General features: G+C 39.1%; 1 protein-coding gene across 2 annotated transcripts in view; it reads right to left on the bottom strand.

Moving 5' to 3' along the window:
• Positions 1 to 13,908: 13,908 nt before the first annotated feature.
• LOC148032056 (uncharacterized) overlaps positions 13,909 to 22,992 on the bottom strand; it is a 30,043-nt gene continuing 20,959 nt past the window's right edge. For both annotated transcript variants that reach the window (XM_087682677.1, XM_087682678.1), the window contains 4 exons: positions 15,594 to 15,794; positions 15,144 to 15,360; positions 14,606 to 14,950; positions 13,909 to 14,366 (listed from right to left, as the gene is read on the bottom strand). In XM_087682677.1, coding sequence (XP_087538803.1) covers positions 14,239 to 14,366; positions 14,606 to 14,950; positions 15,144 to 15,360; positions 15,594 to 15,794 — 891 coding nt within the window. In that variant the 3' untranslated portion in view covers positions 13,909 to 14,238. The remainder of the gene's footprint in view (positions 14,367 to 14,605; positions 14,951 to 15,143; positions 15,361 to 15,593; positions 15,795 to 22,992) is intronic.

Below are 22,992 nucleotides of genomic sequence, written 5' to 3'. Positions count from 1 at the left end.
ATCATTGGACAACATTAGGGTTGTTTCATACAATCTCAATGTTTCACCATCTACTTGGCCAACATCCCTTGTCAAGCTAACAATTATAATTTCTTGTAGGCCCATATGTGTAACTTTCCATTGGCCATGTACCTCTAGATGTACTTTTGTTTGGTTTTCATTCAAGTTTATTTTGGCTTTTTCTTGAGTCAATTGGAGGGAGATGACTGTCAGCTTCTGGTTCATTTCAAGCACCTATCTATATGAAGCTATGTATCCTTTTCCTTAATATAATATAAGTTTGGAGTTCTTTCACTTGATCTTCTAACTCCACAACAAACTTCATGTATGCTTCCTAAGTTTAATCTAATCGCTTTTGAAGATCATGTCTTATTGTTATGGCTTTAGCTTTGTCTCTCTTGAGATAATCACATAGCTACTCCAAAGCACTCACTCTACTTGTTGTGCTCTAGCCTCCTATAGGTGGTTCATGTGTGCTCTTGGATGATTCCTATGGATGTGACATGTTTTCTTAATTCACAATTGTGGTCTATTTTGCCTTTGTGAGCTCACTAATTTGTGCCTTTATGCTTTCTAATTGAGTCATTAGCTCATGGGGGTTTGTTAACTTAGAGGATTGTGACTTCTTTGTTGTTTTTTCCTTTCCCTTCAAGGATTCTCCTTTTTCTGCTAGAAATTGTGCCACCTATTTAGAAATGGACTGATCCTTTGTGCACAATACTTCTTTAATGGAAGCTCTAATTTCTCTTTTGTGCTATTCTTGAATTCATTCAGGCATCTAACTTCTTTCATTGCTTCTTCAATCTCCCTTTAGCAGCTTTAATGATTGTACACTACCCTCTTGTATGTCCCTCATCCAATTCCACTAATGATGATAAGCTTAACTCAACTAATTCCCTTAGCTTCTTTTTCCTCCTTTTTGACTCTGGTGGGCACCATTATAAGCCTATATCCCTATCATTATGCATCAACACACCATCTCTATTCTATCAAGACTCCTTACCAGTTGTCCTAGCATTTCTCAATTATGTAGAGCTGCAAGTTACTCTTGGCAAGAGTGCCATGGAAATGGCACTCATCTAGGGAATATTTGGAAATCTAATTGTTGTAAAATTCAACTGGATCAAGACCTGGGACCCCTCCTATGCAAATTGTATTGATCAAGCTACACCATGTGGTGATAGCTTATATTAGCCAATGTTTTAGATCAAGAATAAGTTTTAGGTGCATGAATTGAAGGTATGTTTGATCATAAGGTCACCAAAAGGGGTTGGATGGCCAAGGGGATGGGAAAATCCTAATTCAAGATGTTATGTATAAAAGAAATAAAAACTAAAGGAACAACCTATTCATCTATGTGCAAACTTTGTCTTCTTGCCTTCTTGCTACTCTATTTCCTTGAGAGTGAGAGTGAAGGAGAGGGAGTGTGAGTGTATGTGTGTATGGAGTGAAGGACATGGCAATGAGAAGTTCCCTACATCCTTTCTTCTTCTTCTCCATCCTTTATGAGTGGCAACAATGGAAGCAAGATCGAGGGTGAAGGAGCATGTTGTGGATGTGAGTCGAGAATGTGGAAGAGTGAGGGATGTGGTTCATGAAGCCTTCTTCTTCTCTTCATCTCCTTACTCTCATCATGTATCTCCTCTCATTTGTGGCAACAATGGAAGCAAGATGGAGGGTGAAGGAGCATGTTGTGGATTGAGGATATGCTCACTAATACAATGGCTACAATATAGTAAGTATAGATAAGTGCGTTCTCTTGTCATATTTGGTCATAGATCCATGTGGCATGTCAATAGGCTACATGAGAAATAGCCACACTTCATAGGTCAAGAGCCTTGCATTGATAAGGATGTGTCCAATGGTCCTAACATCAAGCTCATAGAGTGTGATGTGTTAAGGAAGAGGAGTTGAATTTAGGATTTAAACTAGTTATAAGTTCTTGTAGAGATATTGAATGTCTATTTGGCAAAGGGTCACATGGGAAAATTTTGGTCCATTAATACTCATTTAAACTAGTTGTAACAATAACTTTTGCATATGAATGAAGGATTATTTAGAGCTTTTTCCAAACCCACAATGAAAAAATGTGATGTAGGAATATCAAAGCATGGGGATACTTTCTTAACTTGAAAATTTCAAGATTTTAACAAAAGTTCAAGTTTGTTATGGATGAAATGAGTGAAAGAATTAGTAAGGTTGGAGATTTCCAAAATAAAATTCTTAGTGCAAGTTGCAAATGCATCAAATAGGGCTTGCTTTGACTCTTGAACATTGGGATGCCATGAGGGAAAATGATTCAAGCCTAATTGAGCAACCTTTTAACAGAACTATTCTTGATGATACTAAGATCAGTAATTACTACACATTGATGATCTTGAAAGAAGAATTTGAGTCATAGAGGTGACAAACAATGAAAGATCATTTCTATTTAAGAAGCATTCTTTTGGACATTACAATGATTGTTCAAGAGAAGGAAGGCAAGACCATCCAAAGGTGATAAATGACTGAATTGAGCTAGGGAGAGATATATCTTGAGCAAAAAAGAACTATCAGAAGAGTTTTGAAATGTATTTATTTCCATGAGTACAGTTGCAAAAAGCACATGGATTATAACATTTTGATATCTTTTTGAAACAAGGGACCTCCTCCATGAGGTTGCTTAAGAAAAGAGACTTGCATCAATCATGTAATAATAAATTCATGGTATTGTTGCAATCTTCCAATGATATACCTTTACATTTTAAATTGGTAGATGTAGAGCTCCTTGTAGATGGTTCATAGAGGACATGGTTTTTATTTCGAAAATTTTTGGGTTTGGTAGGAAGGTATCCTCTTTTGCTACCATGGAATGATGCACTTCTTAAGAGTAGATGCTTCCATTGTTGCCTTGTGGAGTAGAATCATGGATGTTGGTTTTTGAAGGGAGTAGGCATTTTCCATCTCCTCTAAATTTTGAGAGCAAACTACCATTTCTATCTCTAAGAATTTTTTCATGGTTGAGAGGATTAGATCCCTATAGTAACCGAATGCTAATGATCCCCTAATGCAAACCTGGCATTTATTGATCCATGTAAAAAAGAGAATCATATAGGGGACATAAAGCTTAGGAGGTCCACTTGAACACCACATGAACTTAAAAGCATGGAGTGGAGAGACTCTTCTACCCATGAAGAAGTTTGAGATTGAGATTTTGAAAGAATGGACAGGAGAGAGATGATTCCGTCGTAGGAAGTATTCTTGAACACACCACTCAAACATCACAAGGTTTGGAAGGAGAGAGGATTCTGAATAAGAAAAGGAGAGAGATGCCAATCAATTCACATTTCTATTAGATAAGATGACTCCTAAATACTTCCACTTTATGCAGCAAGTCATTTTGTTACTCGGACTATCAACCTTCTACTATGAGTTTGAATGTTAGCTACCACCCATGGTAGGCTATGAGACATGAGAGCAATGCATGTAGCACATCTAGAACTCAGGGCAAGAATACATTGACCTTATGACATGCGGGTAGCCTCTTCAAAACCTCTAAAATAGCTACCCACATGCCATAGGATCTAGGTATTTCTTTTTCGCATTTGCTACAAGTGAGGCAATGAATAAGAGAGAATAAAACAAGATGAAGTAGAAAAGAAGCGTACATCTAGCTCAAAATTAGACAACAAATCAAGATGGATTGTGAGATGGCACTCAAATAAAAGAATTGTACTTCAAAAATGACTCACATTTGTGCATTAATATACTGGTCTTTGCTTATCCATGACATCACCTCCCAACTATCATGTGCAAATCATGGCATGATTGACATGTGGCAAACAATTGGCCACAAATTTTTCATCCATCCAGACGTGGCAACACATCCTATTGACACATGTCATCTTGACTACAAGGTTAATGGGTGGATGCAAGTGGTGGCAAGATGACTGATATGGCCTTGCACGTTTGAGAATAGAAGTATAAAATGACATTTATTTTTACCATTTCCATTTTCAAAGCTTTGCCCTACCTTCTTGAATTCCATTTAATTCTTTACTACCATCATACCTTCCTTCCTACCTTCTTGCAAGTTCTTCCAAAGGTTTGCAACACCTTCAAAGGCTAACAAAAGATCCTTCCAACTGAAGGCTTCCAAGGATTCTTCCCTCCAAGTTTGGCATTTCTTGGGACATTGAAATGCATAATTCTTTTCGAGTTTGCTTGAGGTTTTCACATGCTTTTCAAGATCTACACAACTACAAAAGCTTGCCAAGTTTGCTCGTCAATTTCACATCTACACAAGCTTGTCGAGTATACTTGTCAAGTTCATGTCTCCACCTTACTGCCAAAACTTCTCCTTCAATTTTTTTGTAATCACATTCTTACTAAGTTTCCATTCATATGGACTTGAACCCATACTAAGTTTCCATTCACATGGACTTGAACCCTATGGCATGCAAGAATGCAATTCTACATTGTTATATTGCATTCCTACATTGTACGGTTGGGTTTTCATATTTCTTATATTCACTCAAATTTTGTGCATTAACTCTTATTTTTCATATTGTCAAATTGCCTCCTTTATTATTTTGTAGTCCTGTGGGATATACTAAGTCCAATGGCAAGGCTCAAGTTCACATCCAAGAAGGTTCTCAAGGTGCCACTTGATATAGTAGTAGAGAGGACACCAAGTTAGAAAGAGGGGAATCAAGAAGAGCCAAATAAGGAAATGTTGCAAACTAGGATGATTTAAACCTTGACCAAAGACCAAATCCATAGGACAACCAATAGGTAGAGAGGACACCCATCAATTAGGAAGAGGCAAGTCGTGTCCAAAGACGAGATTCTCATGAGACCCAAGTGGTAGAGAGGACATCCATCAATCAAGAAGACACTCAATAGCCATAGGGATTACTTGACCATGTAGCACATGATAAGGAGGCTACAAGAGATTAATCATAGGTAGAAGAGGCTCAAGGCCAACTAGCCACACTGATACATATGCTCCATGCTCCAGCATTGGGCCTTTAGTGGGCAAGTCCCCAAAAGCTAGGAAATTTGGCAAGGGCAATCAAGAAGCCTTTGGCCATGTATTGTCTAGCTTTGCAAAAGAAAAAGGAAAAAAGTCTTTGAAAAGAGGGTTAGCCAATAGATGAACGCTTTTAGAAAAATCAAAAGGGCTCAAAAGTATTTTGACTTGTTGTAGATTCCCAATGCTCCTTTCTTGAGGCTTGTCAAAGATATGTGTGATAGGTATTGTCTAAATATCATGTGATAGAGTATTGCATTGGCTTGCCTCCAAGAGTTTTTTATTTACTTCCTCCAAGACAATAATGTGTGTGTTGCCCATACCCACAAGGTAACAATGATAGGCAAGGACATCCACATTACAAAAGGATAGGGAAAAGGTTTGACAAGTTGTTTGTCCCTCCACAAAACTAACATGAAAGCCTATGAGATTTTGAATATTCCTCCTATAGGAAGGCTGGGTGGGGCGGTTGGGAGGGGGGGGGGGGGGGGGGGGGGTGGGTGTGTGGTGTTTTCGTGGGAAGGCTCAACTATGTAAGAGGAGGATGCCAAGAAGAGTAGAGATAACAGAGAGACACATAAAGAAAAAAAATTCAACATGCTAGTGGACCTGGAGAAACAGAATGCAAGGAGGCTTAATGAGTTAGCATGGCAATTGATGGTGGATTTTTGCAAATAGGGCAAGTGGGGAGCAAAGCTATTGGAATATCACTATCCTTCTCCTCAACTGCTTACTCATGAACCAAACCCTCCTCTTTCTTCTCCCTTTTCACAATGTCAACATCTAGCTAAGCACTTTGTTCCCTCTCACTAGTTGCATCTAATGGCTTGGAGACCTCTCACACCTCATCAATATTTGCTTCAATGGATTGGTATGTAAATTCTATGTCCTAGACTAGCTCTTTCCCTTAGTATCCTAGCAACACATACAAAAAGTAAAAAAGCCTATGAAAATGCTCCATGAGATGGGATTTTTAATTATGTTCAATGTAATCAAAGTTTGACTTTTGGAACCCTCAACATTGCTCAATTGAACTTCTTCCTTGGGGGCTTTTCCATGAAGACATCGTTGAAGTGCACATATCGAGCACCCTCTATATGAACTTTGATAAATGTGTGCTCCAAGACCTTGGCCTCTTCCTCTTCAAAATAGCTTCATGAAAATTTAATCCATTCTTGCATAGAGGCGGTGATAGAAAACACATGGGACACGGCTATTAATGCTCTTGGGGTACTCAAATAGGAAATCTATAAGAATGTTACTAGGAGTGCCTTCACTTATCCTAGGTTATTGAGTCTCCTCCATATCCTCCTTGATAAAATCTATCTCCAACAAGCACACAGTTGTATCAAGATCTCCAATGTCTAGACCCCTCAAATCAAGGATAGCACAACACAAGGGATGTAGTGGGGGGAGGGGGGGGGGGGGGCTTCTTACGTTGTGCTAACCTCGAAGGTAGGGCCCTTGAACAATCTCAAAAGGGGCCCCACACGTTGTGTAGATCAAGGACCCACACAATACAAGGGGGCGCTCAAAAATCATGAGGCTTGCCCATGCACAATACGAACTGAAGGGGGGAGTGTCATGTGCTCAAAGATCTAGAGTCCTCCTCCCCCTCACATTATTGTACAAGTCTAGGACTACACAACATGAGGGCAATCCCCAAAAATACCAAGGCCCTCCCCCCCCCCCCCCCATGTTGTGCAGGTCTTTGGACCTACACAACACAAGGGGAGGGTGCTCCCAAGGCCAGCACAATGTTTTTTTTTTTTTGGTGGTGGGGGGTGTTGCTTCAAGAGTGTTAGAGCCCCACTCTCACATTGTAGTGGCCCATCTGCCCAAGTGGGAAAGAATAAGAAAAATAAATAAATTGATGACCCCACCTTAGGAGAGAGGGCTTGCATTGCAACATGAGAGAGAGAGAGAGGGAGGGAGAGTTAGAATGTGTAAAATTGGGATGTGAATTTTGATGATATTCTAATCAATTTTCACATGTGTGGGTGATTGTGGGTGATGATGTGGCACTAAGTGACATCAACACATGCAATTGCCATAAATATCCCAAATCCAAAAATAATATAATATTTTACATGGTTCTGGGAGCTCCATAGTCTTTATAGTCCAAACACTCTCATCATGATTTATAATGGTGAGTCTTCAAGCTACAAAACCAGCACAATGAAAATAGCAACCCTCCAAGAAAATACCCCCTCCTCACATACCAATCTTTCCTCATAAACTAGTTAGAGTTCTTATATAGTTGGTCTTCTACTTATTCATATAGATTGATTAGACAAAGCTAAATGCCAAACTAGTGTCCATGAGAGATCCTCACATTGTGCGAAAGGCATCATCCCGAGGAAGAGTATTCTTGCTTTGCAAGCTAGAGCTCAACATAGACCGTACATGCAACACAAGCTAGTCCTAAAGGAGCTTAAAAGAATCATAAGCCTCATTGAGGCGGCCGTCCCCAAGCTACTATTCACAAGGGTAATAAATGAGATATGCGAGGAGAATCACCTTGACTACCACTGGCAAGCTTCAGCTTTGGATTGCCTAAAAGAGGCCGCCAACAAGGACTTCATAATGGAGTTCTTTCAAGATGTCCACATTTTGGTTACCCATGACACCAAAAAGTCATTGTTATGTTGAGGGACTTCACATCTCTTAGGTATTGAGGTTTAAATACTATAAAGTGCTAAGCCCAAAGGGAACAACTGATAGGAAAATGAAGGGAGTTTTGGAGATTCCTTGTCTTAAAAAGTCTAAGAAGGTCAAGGTACTCATGTGACAAAGATACCATCCCACTATCACAATACAAGGTTTAAGTGCACAAAGAGTAAGTGAAGAAGAACACTTTGTGCATTAGAGATAGAGAGGGGGCCGAGGGGGGGCGTGGAGGGAGGGAGTAGGTCTAAGAGAGGCATATTAGCATGCATTATCAGAACCATGAGGACCTAGAAATTCTAGGTCTACATTTTGATGTCGTTCTACCTCTATAAAGGCTACACCAGTAGTACTTGAGTGCTATTCGTTTTAGTGATGAGGGCATCTTAGTCCTTGTAGGATCTTCCCAATGAGGTTAATGATTGCATAATGAAATGTTTTTTAAACATATGGTTGTCTTAATACTTAGAAACTTTTACATATTTTCCATTGTAAGCATACGTTTTGAAACAATATTTATTTGCTTTTACATCTTGATTCTTGTAAATATCCCATTTTATCAGTAGAGGAGAAGGTGTTCATACTAGACTCTCTCTTCTCCACTATGCTAATACAAGAGAGAAGATCACTTCTAGATGTTTGCCCTTGGTCTAGGTATTGTAATTTGGATATTATGTAATATCTTGTGATATAGCAGATCATGAAAGGTAAGGAACTCTTTCATATTTGGTCTAGCTATTGTATTTTGGATCTTGTGCGATGTCTTGTTATGGCATATCATGAAAGATAAGGGACTCTCTCATGTGTTTCTTTGAGGCTATCTCAAGTTATTTTTAAGTTGTATAAACTTGTGTTCCTTGCCATGAAGATCCCATTGAAGTCTAATATTGTGTGATATTGCAATGAGGAGGAGGTTTCTTGCAATAAGTTGCTGAAGCCTCTGTGTGTGTGCGTGTGTGTGTGTGTGCGTGCGTGTGCGTGTGCGTGTGTGGGTGCAGGTGCAGGCGCGCACGCACACGTGTGCGTGTGCGTGTGCGCGTGCGCGTGCGTGCGTGCGTGCGTGTGTGTGTGTGTGTGATTTTTTTCTTTACCAAAAGAGATTTGTTCAAAATTTTATCAATGGCTTCACGCCCATTATCCGAGTCCATGAAATATTAGAGCGTAATAGAATTGTTAATTTTGCAAAGTGCTAAAGCAAGGTGATGGCTATAGCTATAGCTAGAGAGTTTGTTATAATGTCAAATTGCTCGCATAGCATCTATTGGGGGTTACAAATAGGCAATGTAAGTTTAATTCTTATTTAATTAACCTAGCATGTGTGTTAAAGTCTTGACAGTTAGCCTCATTTTGTATGATTTATGTAGGGTGATCACTTCAAAAATTATATAACTTGATCACTTGGAAAATTATACAAATGATGACCTTCTAATGTTTAGAGTTAAGATTGTGAAAAATCTCATCAATTGTGTGTTGAAAAGAAACGGCTAAATACCACTTTCTTATGAGCTTCCACTAGCATGTCCACCACCTAAAGCTACTAGAAGGAATGTATCCACGTCTACTCATCTAAATACTATACATTTAGATGATTTAGAGCAAATTAATATAGCAAATGATGCCACATATAACTGAGAGAGTTGGGGTGCAATGAGTTCAGATATCAGACAAAATGTAAAGACTATAGGTAGACCCAATCACATATATGGTAGCCACAAAAATTTATATTCAAAACACAAATTTTCCTCTTGTATATAAAAGATAACTTTATAATCATACTAAAATCATTTTTGTTATCACATTAAAACTATATTTGTATTACTTCTTGTCATATTTACAATTGGTGCATCCGTTTCAAATAGGTTGTGGCAAGGCAAAAACTTGTTCAATGACCATGTCCATACATGAGTATTCCTCACTTTTCTCTGAGGTACCTACACATAAGGTTTGCCATAATTAACATTATTAGTTTAAAAACATGTATCTTAGTCAATCTAACATAGGTTTAGATTATGTATTTTGTTTATCTCACAACCATTGCACTTGAACAACTATATAGCATATAAACCCACTCTAAAGCCTATTGACATATCTTGTAACTTACACTTTGGTATATGGCATGGCATGTTAGTGGGCTAGTTTTGTAAGTGCGATTCTAAGTGTATATATGCATGTTTTATAAGCACTTCTTTGATCCTTTTTCTTGGTCTTTCAAGCTTGAAATATTTGGCTCACCCCTTGTAAGTGTCAACGAATTTATTTCCATATTTTCTCTTCTTCTTAGTTTGCAACATAACCCAAGTACCAATAGGGATGGTCATAGGAATCCACCTTTGGTTGTCAAGATCAAAAGTGTTATATATTGTGATTGCTCTAATAGAAGAGAAAGGAGTTCAAGGATGTGAAGCTTCCATTGAAACAAAAGGTGGAGCAAAACAAGATGTTGAATGAAATGTAAGAACAACAAATCATGTGCAAAATGGATGGAAAAAATACATTTTGTTGGACTATTTGAGATTTTCGAGGAAAAGATAGGCATACTACAATGGAAGGAAAGTGTTTGGGTGGAATATTCAAGAATTTCAAGAAAATGATAAGGAGACCACAAGCTTATGTGGAGCTAACAAAAAAAATCTCCATCTAGTATCTTGAATTGTGATAATATCTCTTGATTTCTGTGCCTCCACGAATTTGCATCCCATAAATACCTAAAAATAGTGTATTTCAAAATCTTTAAAAATGAGATAAAAGACTTGAAATTTGGAAAACCCCATTTCTATTGTGATGGTAGCTCTCTCTATTGGTTGAGAAGCTTTCTCTCTCCAAACCTAAAAAGGCCCAAACTTGAGTCTAAATTCCCTTGATACCCCACGAACATGATATCTAAAATCTCATGATAACTACTCTACCTTCACATATGTGTACATCTTGTCAAGTTTAACTCACCATGTATCACCAATGTGCTTGTTATGCAATGTAAATCCATGATTTTCCTATCTAGTAAGGGTAATAATATCCACTAAACCACTTCTAGTTATTAAACCCTGCCTACCAATCTTCTCATCTTCAATCATTAATCATTCTACCTGCACCATGTGATCTATCCCTTCGATGGCATGTCATATTGCAATTCTCAATACCATTGTGGTAGGATTTTGTAGTTTGTTGGCCAACCATTGTAGGCATTCAAAACATGGCCATGTAATGAATTTGGGACATAAACTATACTCGACCTAGTTCTTCACCATCACTTCTAACTCACACTACAATTACACTACCACTCTTATCCTAAAGTATCAACTTCAACTACAATGATTCCTTCCTACCTCAAATAAGCACATCTTCCCTTCCTCTAGAGCATATACTCTCATAGTAGACATATCCAAATATTGTAATTCAAACATTAAGCATGTCTTCATTTCTTAAAGGGCAACCAAATCATGCTTTCTACACTTGATTAGCTGCCTAAATGCCCGACTTTTTTCTTTCTAGCAAAGACCTTTGATACTCCAACTTATTATAGTCAACCTCTTGGTATGCATCCAAGCAAAAAGTTCAAACAAAGGTCGAGATCACCCAATTGACCATATAGGTTTGTGAGACATTGTGTTTTCCTAGCCAATTTCTTCAAATATGTATTCTACTTGACATTCTTTGGATATTTATTTTCTTAATTCCTATCACACTTTAATTATTTTGATCACTACCCTCATGACTCTTCCAAGTCTTCTCACCGCCAACCTTTGAATTTGTTTACTTAGTTTTATTGTCCAGCAGATTGGTCATGCCACTTTCAAGTTTGTCAAAATCCTTTAGTGAGCCTCCCTATTGCTTACAATTGGCCTCCACTTTGTCATCCTGAGGCTTTGACACCTCCTCTTCACCACTGCACCTTTTAAGTGTTTTTCTCATCGTCATCATCTTTGATACTTTCTTGAAGTACACTCAAGCAAAGTTGTATGTTTCATGCCAATGACAATATCCATTGGGGAATTGTAAAAACTTAACTTGGCAAACCGCCTTAAATCCCCAATTGTCATGCAACTTCGTACATTTGGAGGTCCAATCCCAAAGAATACATACCTAATGTTCTTCTTTGGGATTTGAGGACAAGGGGTGAACATACAGTACATTCCCCAATGTTCATGCAATGCAAACTTTTGTCTCCAAAATAGCATGTAGGTTTGTGAATGAGGCCCATACAAGCCATCTTGACAATTAGACCTCTAGGGAGGGAGTAGTTGATCATGGCAAGCAATGGACCAAGTTTTCCCATTAACCCACTGAGCATGAGAGCACACAACCTCTATCTTGCTAAGTTCCCTATAATACTTGGTAGAATCCTTTATCAACGAATTTATAGTGCAAAGAACAATGGACTTGGTAAGTTGAGTTAAACCATATGTTGAATTCATCATCAAAGGGCACCCACCCCATAAAGTACAAAAAAAGACCAACATTGAAAAAGACATTATATCTTGCATAGAAGCATTGAGAGTCAAGTTAATGCTTGCTTTGTGAACCTTCTTTCCAATAGTTGCCATAGCTTGCTTCCTTGCATCATTGATTTTATGTATATATGTGCCAAATGCTTTCTCCACAAGCCTCCACATACACTACTTTGCCTTGGTGTGAGAGGCACATGTCTCTACATCCATTTCATGACCCTCATTAATCTTCTACACTTTGGCGCCCATCACCTTGTCCGTACTACTATTCCTCTCCTCCCCTTTTCCCATGCATGCATGGTGCAAGCCATGATACTTCGACCAAAGTTCTTGCCAACACTCTCCCACTTCTATCAGCTCTATCAAATCATAGAAGACCATTCTTGGAACAACCATTTCCAAATGTGATCAGATCATGTTCAAGATAACCTTTGACTTGCTCTCAAATTTCAGAAACCAAAAATGAGTGTCAAAAAAAATGACAGCAAAAAGTTCATTCATGCCATCTATCAAGACAATCTTACTATAAAAGAAAAAGCAATTAGCCTTCCAATAATATTATATTGTTCTTGCTTAGTTAGATAGTCTAGACTGCATAACCATGCTTAATTTACATTGTTTGTAATCCATCTTTAAGTAAGCCATCTTGATTATGTCTTCGAGCTCCACTTGTTACAGGCATGGTACAAGCATTCGTAACTTTGGGACACACAAATTGGCCTTCATTTACATTCGAGTTCTCTCTCCCTCCACTTAGACCTCCAAGGCTAAACACATTCCAACATTGAGTTTTGAATTTAGCCATCCCTTCCTTGGAGCAACTATTTCTGAATGTGATACGTGTCATGTTCAAGATGATATTTGCCTTGCACTCAAATTCTAGAAACCCAAAGCAACAATGTTTCGAAAAAGGCAAACTCTTCACTTAGGCTTACCACATTCCCACATGAAGTTATTGAGTTCTACCAACTGCTTCTAAATGTGGCCGATATGAAGTACAACTGATCTTTTCCCTTGCACTCCAATTTCAGAAACCAAAAACGAGGTCAAAACAAAAGAAGCAAAAGGATCATCTTCATGCCATCGAGACTTGCCTTACCATAAACGCAACAGGACCATCTTCACGCCATCAAGACTTACTCTTACTATATGGGTCTCATTTAGTTAAATAGTTTGCCACACTTAGTTTACACTGCTCAGTCTCTATGTGATGCTGAGAATCTATAGGAGTCGGAACGGATCCATGGCCCCTGCGTGTTTCAAATCTACATCTTAGCTAAAACGCGAACACAAAACCCAGAGCACATAAGTTTAGTAGCAATTGCTTGGCGATTCTTGTAAAGCATGGCCTCAAAAGAGTTTACATACACTTCGATGTAAGTATATGTATACTTCCTTACGAGTATCTTTAATCACACAATTGCCTTTTGGCACAAATCAAATGCATGTAAATTTCATGCTGGATTTACAAGTCGTGCAGCTTCAATGATTATCATTGGTTTTCACATACAATGTATTAGAGGCAACACATACTACACTAAAGTGACATTATGTCGTTTCAACAACTGAGTTCCAGCTTTTATGGCCTAAAAATACTAGGATGGAAATTATTTGTATAGCCTGGAGAAGGTTATGTTTTATGAATACACTAGACACACCTTATAAGTGTCACCAATGTTGACGACTCCAGCCTTTTCAATAATAGCAGGCCCGTACATGGATAACAAACAGAGAATCCAAAATAAGACAATGGTCAACCACCATTGCTTCTAGAATGCCCAAAAATGGAAACTGAAATATATTGAACAATGCACAAACTTGGATCTCTAAGATACAGCTGATGATCAAAGCCAGCAACTTGAGATTTAGTATGCTGCTGGCAAAAAAATTTCAGATAGTTCTTACATTAAGAACCATCAAGAAGCATAAAATACATGAGAAACTCATGCTCAAGCTTTGCCTGGGCACACAACCATACTGCAGCAACTTTTACAATAGAGTTTGAGAGGCCCACAAGCATTGTAAACTTGGGCCAGGCCTTCAGCATGAGACACATCTAACCTGCCTTGACTTTTTGCACAGAATACTTACAATAATCATGCATGAACTGATCTATCACACAGACATAATGCTTCCTGGCTGAAGTGAAGGCAATGCAGGAGCCCCATCTGACACGCGGTTACTCCATAAGTTAGCCAGTGGCAGAAGATAATGACATCCTGACCATTCTACAGAGGGAATACCTGCACAGACATAACCATACAAGAATAAGATTGAGCTACCAACAACAACAGTAATCATTAAAACTTACTTCCATTTTATGAACTCGGGTATTCCCATGCACAATGAATATTTGATATCCATATTACAACCCTAAGGCTAATGCAGATGGCAATTTCAGAACTTATAAGCAACAATGTTACCTAGTTCTAACATAGATTGAAATGGCAAGTGTAAAAAACAAAGGCAAGCGGCTACTCACAATCAAACGACAGTAGAGGCAAGAGTGATAGACCACAAACAGTTTGTGAATGCTCAAATCTGGCAGCCTGTACAGCGGCCTTCTGTGCAGTCGTTGGAAAACTATCTATGTCTCTCCATGAAAGAATTGAGGCTGGCAGTGTGCTCTCCAGTCCATGAAGTGCAAGATTCACAGCATCTTTCAGACCCGTTCCCACCCATGCAGCCTTACACCGGACCAATGTTGCCCGAACCTTCTTGCCTTCCTCGGCTGCTACATCCAACCATGGCCTGTACACATTTGATGCTGCTGCTAAAATCAAAGCAGCAGCATAAACCTGCCCTACAGAGGCGTAATATGACTTTCCTGAGAAATTTCAGAAGCTGTCAGCTTGAACAGGATTCACCACATCCGAATTGCAAGATTGGAATGTGCAGTAACCATCAATTACCAGCAAATGAGAAACTGAGTAATTCTAATGCAGAAACCTTTTTGCTGTAAAAACGTATAAGATCAACGCACGCATCTGAAGTAAACATATACAAATCTGCAAATATACCTTTAGGATCTGCAACTAAAGTTAGATGGACATCCACCCTTTGAGCTTGCTCCCACACATTTAGGGCAAGTTCAAGCTCAGTAGCACAGACACTCAGAAGAGCCTCCCAAGCCCTTACAAATGCTTGCTGATCATGGACTGAAGCACAAGCCAATATTAAAAACGTTGAGGCTGCTTTGGATACAAATTCAACCGCTGAATTCATGTCACTGTTGACCTGCATTGGTTCAAAAATCTTTTATGGTACACTTTGGCTGCAAATAAGTTAACACAGTTATGTGGCACACGACATGCTAGACACCACAATTGAATGAATGCTATGAGATAGTGTCAGTACCAAAGAGAAACAAAACACAGATGTAATAGAAGAAGACAAATTTGTTTATCCAAATGACAAAAACACCAAAAATTAGTTAAGAAAGTTAGAACTTGAAATTTAGTACAGCTTACCAGTAATTGAAGCTTGTCAGGTTGGAACTCTGCCTCAAAGACCATAGAATGCCTATCAGAAGAAGGTTTACCAAGCTTCTCAAGCATATCACTAAATGTGTGCCCCTTGCAAGCATTCAGATCTGTCTTGCAATTGTTTGAGTTGTTCTGTATTTGCCATTGATATGCCGCATCCAATTTTGCCAGCTTCATCTTTATTCCCTATAAACATAAGAATTAACACAGTTGACATTTTAAACTTTCACAATTTTCTCAAAGACGATTAAATATCTACTACAATTGCAGACTGGATAAGCAGGCAGAAACCATGATGAATGTAGACTGTACACAGTTATTATACATTTAAGAAAACCTACATACCAATTGCACACTCGAATGACAATCAATTGTCCAGTGTTAATCACACGTAAAGTGCGAGAAGAGGACTGCACTTATCCACACAAGCATTGATTTATTGCATTGGTATCATATGTGTACGTAATATTACAGTGCATAAGCCACATATAGTGATGAATAGTGCTGCAAAACACTTTCAGAAAAAAGAAGATGAGCAAAGAGGACATATCCTGTTGGATTTCAGGTCCAACAGTGGCTCAGCATAAATCTTTTTCGCTCTGTTTGTGAATTCTTTTTAAATATCTTCAGCCCTTGGGCTCTTATGACATGCCAGCTATGGTCATCTTGATTTCAGCTCTATATGGCAGGCTTCTTGAAAGGGCTTGCCTGATTTCCGTTCCAAAATTGAGGGGCAAACAACATTCTGAGTCTTTTCCTGAGACACTTACTCAGAGGATAGCTATTTCCTTGGAGTTGGTACATACAGACTTGTGTGGCCCTGTCACAACTCTATAGAAACAGAATTTGTATCCTTTTTCATTAATTTGTCTATATAATGATTTATTAAATTTGTTTCCTTTGCACTAATTAGATATAAAGAAAAGTGCATTGGAGCTGGCCACTGATGTGTGGTCACAGGTTATGGTGGACCCACGCGGTGGGTTAGAGAAAAGATAGTTCACACTTCCACCTATATGGCCGATTGGGCGCCTGTAACCAAAACTCACGCATATCAGGGTTAGACTCGCACACAGAAAGAATTGATACCTTGAAGTGTGAGCTAGATCCGCCAAAACACACAATTACAATCAACAATATGGCATGATCATGAAATGCTTGTACAATGTGCATGTGTGAGCTGAAAGCTTGAAATGCACATTTCTTTGCATAGGAAAGTCACATGAAGATTCTGATACCGTTTTTGCGATGTACACGGAAAAAGCTTTCATATGACACCCATATTGGGGGGTCCCTAAATTTTAGGAGGTCCCTAAATTTTAGAAGCCTCGAATTAGCCTAAAAATGCTAGTCCTAAAAAATAGGAATGTCATTCTAAAAATAGTAAATTCTGTACTCTGACTGTGCTTACTAAATTTGATTGTTTCTATTCTTGACAGTATTCAGTCCAAAAAGGAAGGCCATAGAGAAGAGACAAGTGTCAAGACACTTGTCACACAAGTTTCCAAGTGTCCCACCACTTGTCACATCTCATGACATGTGGCTCGACACTTGTCTTGTGCTACTCCACTTTCCCCTTTTGTACTAGCTCTTCCCTCTCCTATAAATAAGAGCTCATTTTTCTTCATTCAGAATCATTTTTCTTTGCTGTAAACTCATGTACAACACCCACAGATAGCCAGAAACTGGCCCCATCCATCCCCATCATCCTCCCCCACTTCTCCATTATCAAATTCCTCCATATTCCATCTTCTATCACTGCTGTTTTACAGGACAGCAAGCCTGTAAATTCATTATAGCACCTCCTTCTCGAGCTCTTTCTTCCATTTTAGTAACAAGAAGCAAGCCCTATCCATGTACTGCTGAGCAACGATGGAGAAAGGCTGATTTTCCCTCTTTCTTCTCTCATACTGTAAAGAAATCAGTTCTTATCAGTGCATAATAGATAATGCATGTGTGTTTGTACATCTTTGCATGATCTTGTGAGAGTGAGAACTACTTCTCCTCACTCTCAGGTTGATTGTAACTAAGCTCTTCCCTAAGGGACTTGGGTTGAACAGAAATACATTCCTTCGCGGGGGGGGGGGGTGTGTTTTGGGATTGCCCATCTTCAACCCTCAATCTTGTCTCCATTACTTTTACATTTTCATGGCTGTAATTTTGTGAGTAATTTTCATTTTCAGCTTTAAGTGTTCATTCTCTTTTATATATTAAATCTCGAAAACAAGCGAATATCATAATTGTTAAGCATACTACGTTGTTCGGGGCGTTTATAGGCCTCATGTGAACGGCTTCCTTAGGGAAAGCCAAGTACCTCATGCTTGTGGTTCATTCATGACTTCTCCAGATACATATCTAGAGTTGAAATTGGAGGCTTATTCCCAATTTTGTGAATGGAAGACCTTGGTTAAAAAGTAATTTGCCTTCAACGTTCAAGGAGTTCATAACAATACATCATCTAAGAATGGTGTTGTGGAGTGATAGAGCTAGACCATATTGGAGATGGCCTGGCCGTTCCAAGCTTGAGCACCAAGGGTTGTCTCATATCCTTTGGGCTGAAGAGGTGTCTACATCAATTCACATTCACAATGAGTCCCTAACTATTGCATTACAGGACATGACTCCCCGTGAGGCTTTCTTTGGATAAAAAAGCCTTCTATGGCCCACATTTGCATCTTTGAATATGATGCCTACATTCATGTTGACAAGAAAAAGTGTGGCAAACTCGATGCAAAGTCCAAGCAGCACGTGGTTGTTGGGTGCAGTCATGTAAGCACATGATGCAAGCTCAATGATCCCAATTCTAGAAAAGTGGTGGTGAGTCAATGTTGTCTTTGACAAGTACCTTACTTCTTCTATGGACACTTGCCCCAGTTGTGCTATGGCATGTGGATTCTCAATGACTCCCTTTCTACCCCACCCTTGGCACTGCCCCTTCCTTCCAAGCTGTCTCTTAGCCCTTCCCCCCCCCCCCCCCCCCCCCGGGGGACCCTTGCCTCCATTAGATTAGATGCACTGCAAGTACCAGAGACCCCCTCAACCTCCTTCACATGATGAGCAACCTCATGTTATCCCCCGATGGTTTCAGTGTTTGATATAGGAGTTTCGGGTTACTTCTTTCCCAGTGACACTACAAGGACCCTGTCAATCAACCAAGATACAATAGAGGAGTGGGTGTTCACTATGTGTTAACTATGCCCTTATGACCAAGAGGTTCAAGAACCATGAGCCTACCACTTTTGAGGAGGCCTTTGCACAAGGGAGACATGGGAGTTAGTTCCCCATCCACCAACCACACAGAAGATTATTGTCATGAATTGGGTCTACAAGACCAAATATATGTCTAATGGCACTTTCCACAAGCATAAGGCATGGCTTCTTGCCAAGGGTTTTGCGCAAAAGACAAGCTTGAATTACTTAAGAGGCCCCTACTCCAAGTGCCCAAGTGTTTGTCATGCAGACCGTGTTAGCTCTTGCAGCTCGTCATCAATGGCTTATGCATCAAATGGACATGAAGTCTACCTTCCTTAACAATGTCTTACAAAAGGAGATTTATATGGATCAAGCTCTTTATGGTTGAGGCAAGCCCCTAGAGCTTGGTATCTGAAACTAGTCTATGACTCACATAAAGCGGTAGTTCCTTCCATTAACACCTGGTCTCTTCACACACACACACAAACAAAGACCTCACTCCCTCGCTCAACACCAGATTGGCCCCGAAGACCAGCGCCCCTCTCGATATTTCTTTATCAATTAAAAGATGGAAGTTACTAAAAAAAAAGTTCCAAAATACATAACCTATGAACAGTTGGTTTTCATCTTTTCTGAGTAAATCCCAGCTGCATAAGGACAATACAGCATGACCAGAACAACATCCCTTTTAGGAAAGCGTTTTCTGTGACCATAACTCAATGATTCATGTGCAGAATTGCAGTCTGTAGAACTCTGTATTTACTGTTCTTACTGTCCAGCATATCCAAAACAACATCCCTTTTAGGAAAGCATTTTCTGTGACCATAACTCAATAATTCATGTGCAGAATTGCAGTCTCCAAAACTCTGTATTTACTATTCTTATTGTCAAAACAACATCCCTTTTAGGAAAGCATTTTCTGTGACCATAACTCAATCATTCATGTGCAGAATTGCAGTCTGCAAAACTCTGTATTTACTGTTCTTACTGCCCAGCGTATCCAAAACACCCCTTTTAGGAAAGCATTTTTTGTGACCATAACTCGATATTTCATGTGCAGAATTGCAGTCTGCAGAACTCTCTATTTATTGTTTTTACTATCCAGCATATCCAGAACTACATCTCTTTTACCCTGGCATCATTCCAACAGTAAAACAGTCCCACAAACAGCACTAAATCTGAGTTGAAAAACCCTATTCCTAGTGGTATGGTCATCACTTTCTTTAGTTCCTGCATTGGAGAAGCCAACAGCTGCTCCTGAACATGGACAGTGAGACTCTTGCCTCAGCAGAAGTGCAAAGAAAACATAGAACTATACCTTCGATGGAATCACCCCATCATGTAGAGCATTTCCTCTGAGAATAGAGAGAGAGTTGACCAGAGGGAGCAAGCTCTACCTCCGTACATGAGTCAGAGACGAAGAAGTACTCTCCATAGCTGATGTACCTGCAGCAATCCGCCCTCAGCTCCTCAAAACTTCACTCTCAAATCTGCCCCTCATGCCTCTCTCTCTCTCTCTCTCTCTCTCTCTCTCTCTCTCTCTCTCTCTCTCTCTCTCTCTCTCTCGGGAATTTGTGCCATATGGCATGCATGTAACAATTTTCCCATTTACATCTTCTGGTTTAAAATTCTCCATGATCGGTGCAAAATTTGACCTTGGCACAAACCAAAGAATTAACCCTCGTACAAAAACGAAGATAATGACACGAACAAATTTTAAGGTTCAAAAATAGTAACTCCCTAAATTTTAGGGATAGTGATCCCTGCATCCCTCAAGTTGTTTTGAGCAACTTTTATCATTGCAACCATATCAAAAAGTGTAATGTGGCTCAGTTACGGTGACTTTTATTCGGTGAGCATTCTCACATGTGCATCTTCTGTCTTCGCCAGGCTCATTGTCCTACACCATCTCCAGTGGCTAAGCACACAATCCCAAACCACTGGCATTCTATTCTTCAATGCCCATTCAATATGGAACCGGTCTCCCTTCTCTCTCAAGCACACCAATAGCTCCACGATCTGAGATACTAGCTCAAGCAACCTCAATCCTCCATCTTCAATCTTCTGGCCATGCAAAGATCTCGGCTTAATCCAAGAGAACTCTGGGGGTAAAAAGCAACAGTAACTAAAGAAAAATAAAATAAAATATTTATAAGCAACTGCAAAAAATATCACCACTTGGTGACAGTATTACCGCGAATGCTTTTTCCTCAAGCTTGGCTTCCAACGCTCAAATTATAACTCCGACCTCTACTTTCAATTGGAGGGCCAAGATATTGTACTTGTGATCCTTCATATGGATAATCTCATCTTGACAAGTAGCCGCTCATAAGAGGTGAACTATACATGGGAGATATTGAGTCAAGAGTTTGACATGATATACCTTGGTCTCCTCCACTTCTTTCTTGGACTTAAGGTTTATTAATTACCTTAGCATATTTTTGTGTCTTAGAACAAGAACATCTTCAAGCTTTTGATGGAATTCGACATGGCCTCTTCTAAGTCTATTTCTTGCCCCATGGACCCAGAGTCCAAACTTTCTAGAGCAAGTGATTCCTTAGTATATACTATGTATTATCAGTGTTGTAAGCAAAGTGTTTTTAACAAACTTAAATTTTTTATTAGCTCTTTAAACAATCCCAAAACTCAAAAATAACCAAACTTTATTAAAGATCACCAAGGTGTGTATGCCCCATAAGCCAACACCCAAACTTTGAAAGGATCCACACCTATATATAGGAGAAGGCTCAACCATGATGTATTGTCACCAAAACTAGAAATGGGATTAACAATTAATTAAAATAAAACCTAATTGTGGTATCTCTATCTCTTGGCATGGTGACCATTGCAAAAATAGTGAAGGATTTGACACTGAGGTATGCAATGGACAAGTGTACATGCTGTATAAGAATAAGGCAAAAGAGACAAGGTGCAATGTGAAACTTTCATTAATTGAAATTTTGCACCTTAGGTTATAAAGCAAGCCCTCAGCTTAAGTTTGGTCAAATGAACAACTCGTTTATGATTAATGTCGAAGTCATTAATTAGCCTTTAATCAAAAGTGAGATCGGATTAAAGAGTAGTTGGTTACTCATTTAGAAACTTGATCTTGCCTATTTGGGATCTCTCTCTCTCTCCCTTTGAGCAACACAAGTTCAGAGACCGTCATTCTTCTCTTTTTTGTTGTAGAAATTGCAGTTTTCAGCCATGGGCCACAAGCTAACAGCACATTCAACATAAAGAGTGCAGGTCAAAATTTACTCAACTTTATAGTGAATTGGATGTGCAAAGTCAAGGGAAAATAATTGGCATTGACACATGAACAAGGATGAGGCTTTGTAGAGTAGATTGCATCAATTCGGAACTAATTTCTACATGTCTTTTATGTCCTATACATTGTTTGCAGCATGCAATAGTGTAGAACCAGCTTTACGCATTGAATGTCACTTTTACAGGTCATTGGACTAAGGACAACATGTATTCTTATTCATTACACTTGTTAGATACGCATATCGTCAAGGCTGGTGAGGAAAACTGAGAACACCACATTAGAGACAAGTTTGGGTTGCTTCAAGTACAAGACAGTGTGGGTTTATCCGAGTTTTGAATAACGATAAAGAAATACCAAAAGCATGCTAACATTGAAAGTTTGTACCTTAAAATTGAGTTACGTTGAAAGTTTTACCCAATAAGCAACTCACTTAGGGCACTTAAGTTACTAATCAAGCCTTGAGCTAAGCTTTGTCTAGTGAGCAACTCACTTATGATTAATGATCAATTCATTGATTATCCCTTAATCAAAAACGTAATCTGATTAAAAAGCAACTAATTATTCATTTGAGAACTTGAACTTGGCTATTTGGGGATCTCTTTCTCTCTTCTTTCTCTTTCAAATTTGGAGCAGCCCAAGTTTGGAGAGCTATGGCAATAAAAGGAGATGCATGCTTGCAGATTTTTTGTGATGAACAGCAAGAGGAGAGTGTTTTGCAACCATCTCGAGATGCTGGACAGCCAGGAATTAGTCTCTTTCTTCTCCTTTCTCTCTCTTGAGCTGGGCAAGCTCTGTTTCACAACAAATTAGAATTAGGGTAGATCAATGGCTAGAGTTTGCAAACATCAATCAATTTAGATGTGGAATTACTTGCTGAAGACATTCCAACTAAAACCCCCAATTTTCCCCTTATTTTGGGTC

Source organism: Lygodium microphyllum, chromosome 8 (genome assembly GCF_053477565.2).
Source record: "Lygodium microphyllum isolate KBCC chromosome 8, Lygodium_microphyllum_v1.1.10, whole genome shotgun sequence".
NCBI classification, from domain to species: Eukaryota; Viridiplantae; Streptophyta; class Polypodiopsida; order Schizaeales; family Lygodiaceae; genus Lygodium; species Lygodium microphyllum.
This window is presented reverse-complemented; position numbering and strand designations above follow the sequence as displayed.